The 5,000-nt window shown below is 40.0% G+C and overlaps 1 protein-coding gene across 3 annotated transcripts in view; it reads right to left on the minus strand.

Moving 5' to 3' along the window:
* Positions 1–5,000, minus strand: part of thada (THADA armadillo repeat containing) — a 79,745-nt gene that overhangs the window by 67,397 nt on the left and 7,348 nt on the right. For all 3 annotated transcript variants that reach the window (XM_043256156.1, XM_043256155.1, XM_043256154.1), the window contains exons 14-19: positions 4,890–4,985; positions 2,301–2,424; positions 1,837–1,979; positions 1,532–1,757; positions 469–604; positions 257–393 (exon numbers count right to left, since the gene is read on the minus strand). In XM_043256156.1, the coding sequence (XP_043112091.1) occupies positions 257–393; positions 469–604; positions 1,532–1,757; positions 1,837–1,979; positions 2,301–2,424; positions 4,890–4,985 (862 nt within the window). The remainder of the gene's footprint in view (positions 1–256; positions 394–468; positions 605–1,531; positions 1,758–1,836; positions 1,980–2,300; positions 2,425–4,889; positions 4,986–5,000) is intronic.

Raw genomic sequence — 5,000 nt, forward strand, 5'->3', positions numbered from 1 at the left:
CTCCTGTAACATGCACGTCATACAGAATTCAGATGAAATGCCAAGTGGTCAATGCCACAAACAAAGATTCTTTCTTGGGACACGACCCGCTTTAAATTTTTAATGCCGTTAAATGTTTTAAATGCCTCCCTCTCATGTACAATCTATACACAGTCTGTTCAGTATAAACAGTACAGCAATCAGTTCATTTCTACTGTCCACTAAAGCACCGCTGGACATGCTGCCATTTGTTTAAGACAGTGTTAGATGCATTTACCAGACTCTGTATCCATGGGAATGAGGCCCTCGGGGGAAGAGCTCTGAACCACAGGTGACACCACATCAGACATCCTGTAGCACAGGCCTATGAGCTCTGACACAACGGCCCTCCACTCAGACAGCAGTACGAGTGACCTGAACACACAGAAACGTGTCACACACACAGACGCAGAGAGACAAAAGGAACACGAAGACCGATTGAAGGTGTACCCAGTGTTGAGCTGCTGCAGGACTGCAGTGATGCAGTGGGCTCTGCCATATAAAGGATAGGAAGCAGCGGCCTGCAGAAGAGACGACTCGGCCTTCATAACCTCTTCTTTCAGACACACCATCAGACACTGCACCACTGAAACAACACAGACATGCATTATCAATCAATCAATCATTTTTATTTATATAGCGCTTTTAACAACACAGGTTGCATCAAAGCACTAACATTACTGCATAATGCATTACTTAGATACATACATGCATATAAATATACATATACATACATGCATATATGCTTGATTTAATGTATAGTTAAAACAACAGCATAAGACTCACAGGTCATTTCCAACAATGTATATCGGTAACGTACATTTTTTGGGTTTGAATCTTTGTTTTCTACAAAACATTATTAAGCAAAGTAAATGATTAACTGTACATTAAATATTTGTAGGATATTAATAATATTACTAATAGCAGCAGTAGTGGTGCAACAGAATACATATAATATTTATATAATAGCATTTCTAAAATATTTGAATTATATCATTTAGGTATATTGCGATCATTTTCTCATCCTCACGTCTTTTGTAACATTAATCTTCAAAAAAAGCATATTAAGATTTTTTACTATAACCAGATTTACTATAACCTCCACAAGTAAGCTAAACTTTCATAATTCAAGTTAATAAATAAAATGTTCAAAATCTTGGTTACCTAAACACATCTCTACAGAGACTTTGATTAAACCACTTGTTTTATAAGGATTCATTTTACAATGTGATAATAATGTAATAAACTTTTTGAATCAAAGCTTTAGTGTCATGGTTTCAAAGAAATCTGTCTGTTTTTTCCTAAAAAAAATTTATAAAATGAATGCATTTTGGTTTTTTGAAATCTTGTACATTCATTTTGCAATTTAAAATGTTGCAGTTAAATTACAGAAATCATGAAAAGTCTTGAAAATTGATATCTTGCTTAAACCTGTAATCTTTCAGACGGCAGCCTGGATTATAAACCAGCATTTTAACCCATCCTGAACGATGGTCATCTAACACTGGTGTACCTGCCAGGGTGTTCTGCTCCAGACAGGATGCCCGAGTCTGGGACTGGATCAGGGCTGGATGGACAGGGATGTGCTGCTTCTGGATACAGCCGAGTAACGCATCTTGCAAACCCGGCTGGTGCAGCAGCAGATTGAGAAGATGAGCAGCAGTGACGCTGTCGAAGGGTTTGGTGCTGGTGCTGAGGTCCAGAGCGACCTGAAGCAAAGACCGCAGCCTCTCCGGCTCCTACACAGAGGCGGACAAACATTCGTATTCATTTGAACGTTACTCTGTAGTGGTCTCGGACCCTTACTTTCACACCGACCTGGAGTCGCACTGCAGCGGGGGGCAGTTTTTGTAAGAGGCTGCAGGCGAGGTGTTTGACTTCAAGAAAGTTGCTTGCAAGGCAGTACAGCACGGCTTGAGCCTGAGAAAAACTCACTGACTCTCCAAGAGCAAAACCAGAGCCTGAAAAACGGGGGATGAACAGATGAACGGATGCATACTGAGATGACTAGTGAGACGACTGAAAACAGGTGATGGAGATTTATCACTTTACTGCAGTAGGGACCAGTTTAATGACTAGATGCGAGTGATTATCAATATATCACCCAGCCCTACTGTCTATGGAGGGTCAGCTGTCTCTCTGATTTCATAAAAAAACATCCTAATTAGCGTTCTGAAGATGAACAAAGGTCTTACGGGTTAAGTAACAACAGGAGGGGGAGTAAATAATGACAGAACCCTTTAAAAGTGACTTACTTGTGTAAGAAAAGGTTATACAAATACCCGTGTTAAAGGTGAAATGCTCGGAGATCAGCCCCAGCAGGTGCAGAGCCATCAGACACCTGGAGAACGAGGCTCCTGGGTGAAACACCTGGAACAGAGTCTCACAGAACCAACGCAGAAACTCCTGAAATAACAGAAAATTTGCTGTCAGTTTAAAGTCAGTTGAAGCCAATCTGCCAAAACAACTGCTTGAGGGACGTTCTACTCTATGGCCACGTACACACTGCAGCTAACTTTGGTTAGATGCAAGAACATAAAGGCCCCGATTTACTTTAAACTGTTTTTTTCATCCTTCGTTTTAGGGCAGAAAGAAGTTTGAAAAAGACTGCGTGACGGTATACTGTTTCGAGAGATTCTGCTGGAGGCGGGGTGTAGATTAATGTAAACATGACTCGAGACACTCGCACGTAGCCTATAAGTTTGATAAAAACAAAGGTTTATTTATTGCATACCTTTTAAATATGCATTAAAAAAAGAACAACAATAATATTGGTGTAATATTTATTTAAATTATTTATTATAATAGCCCGGTTCTGTCAACACTGCACTGGCTCCCTATCAAACATCGGATAGATTTTAAAATCTTATTAATTACCTATAAAGCCCTGAATGGTTTAGCTCCTCAATACTTGAGCGAGCTCTTATCACATTATAGTCCTGCACGTCCGCTGCGTTCTCAAAACTCTGGCCATTTGATAATACCTAGAATATCAAAATCAACTGCGGGCGGCAGATCATTTTCCTATCTAGCACCTAAACTCTGGAACAATCTCCTAACTCTGTTCGGGAAGCAGACACACTCTGCCAGTTTAAATCTAGATTAAAGACACATCTTTTTAACTTAGCCTACACATAACACACCAACACGCCTTTTATTATTCAAATCCGTTAAAGGATTTTTAGGCTGCATTACTTAGATTTGCTGGAACCGGGAACACTATTTCTACAATACGATGTACTTGTGACATCGTAAAAAGAATGGCATCTACGCTAATATTAGTCCTGTCTCTTTCTCAATCTGTTTTCACAGTTTGTATCCAGACTGGATGGTGGATCAGCACCCAGAGATTATGTTCATCAGAGACCAGAACACCTAGATGCGCCCTGTGGACCAATCACCAGATCCTGATGCACACACACATACACACACACACACTAAGTCATTTACACTACCTGACACAGCTGCGCTTAAAATTGAACTGGAAGTTAAGTGCTGGGCGTCCGGTCAGAGGAGAACTGACCCCAACTGAGTCTGGTTTCTCCCAAGGTTTTTTTTTTTTTTTTTTTTCTCCATTCTGTATGCATGGGGTTTTGTTTCTTTGCCGCTGTCGCCTCTGGCTTGCTTGGTTGGGGACACTTAACTTCTAGTGACTATCGTTGAATTGACTACAGAGACCGTCTCTGCATTTAATAAGAAATTGGTCACTCTCATTATACATCCCTGTCATTATACTGTACAGTGCTTTGATGCAACCTGTGTTGTTAAAAGCGCTATATAAATAAAAATGATTGATTGATGATTTACTATTCTTTCCATGGCTTTGGAAAAGTTGCATCTGATGTTTTCATGACCTCTGATGACACGAGCTTCGTCATAATTTCTTTGCAGGAATGAATTGTTTTCGTACCCACTGACTGCATAACCGCCTGGCTTTGGTGAGCCGATTCAACTTTGTCTGAAACGACGTCATTTCAGTTCGTTTGTTCATTTTACCACAGATGCGTTTAGAAACAAGGTTCAATTCAACAGAGGATTGAAACTAAAAGACAATGCTGTGCTGGCTATATTATATCCTATTATTATGTTATATTATCCCTATCCGACAGTGTGAATAACTGTTTTGATTACATAGTCACTTTTGCTTTGACTGATATTGCACATCGTTTGATAAGTATACTAACAATTTTTGTGTTTTTAACCTAAATCCATGTCCTCATGACACATGCTGTCAAACACCAATTCTTATGCAATCACAGCAGTGGGCATTTACTTCTTAGTCTACAAAGCGTAAAAAGCATCCAGACGCGGGGTCAAATCAGGAAAGAAAACAGCCTATTAAGTCTAAATGACGGTTTATCATTTTGGATAGCGCAAAATAAAAAGCAAAGGCAGCGCATGAACATGGTTGAAACATGGTTGGAACATGTGGTCGGTGCTCGGCTGTGCCAAAAACTATGCAAAGTCACCATTATGCTTCCAACCCATTTAACGACATCAGCTAAAATAGCTTTCAATAAACATCAGCAACTAACTCACGAAAAATAAAGAAACAAATGTATTCATCACAACTAACAGCTAATGGAAAAACACATTTTCCTTGAGTGATCTTAATCTTTATTGATTCGCGCGCGTCTCCTGTGTTTAACACATTACTCTGAGTAACCAGAGGACTCGTATCTCTGATGTTCCTTGGCACTTCATCTTGTTTAGATTTCTAAATTCACTCCTTTAGCTAGATTTTCCGTGAGACTTTTTGGTTTTTTTAGTCAGTTATCCGATCGGTTTCAAATGCAAAAACGTCTATGGAGTAAAACGGCCCACGTGAAGCTTGGGTTTGTCTTACAGCTCAGTTGGTATCACAGTTCTACCTGGTACATGTTGAAAACCTCCTGGTCTTTGCGGTTGTGATGTTGGTCCAGTTTCTTTTGCAGCAGCTGAGCGCTGTCCTTCACCCGACACAAGAGCTGTTGACGCAACAA

The sequence above is a fragment of the Puntigrus tetrazona genome, chromosome 13 (assembly GCF_018831695.1).
Source record: "Puntigrus tetrazona isolate hp1 chromosome 13, ASM1883169v1, whole genome shotgun sequence".
Taxonomy (NCBI): Eukaryota; Metazoa; Chordata; class Actinopteri; order Cypriniformes; family Cyprinidae; genus Puntigrus; species Puntigrus tetrazona.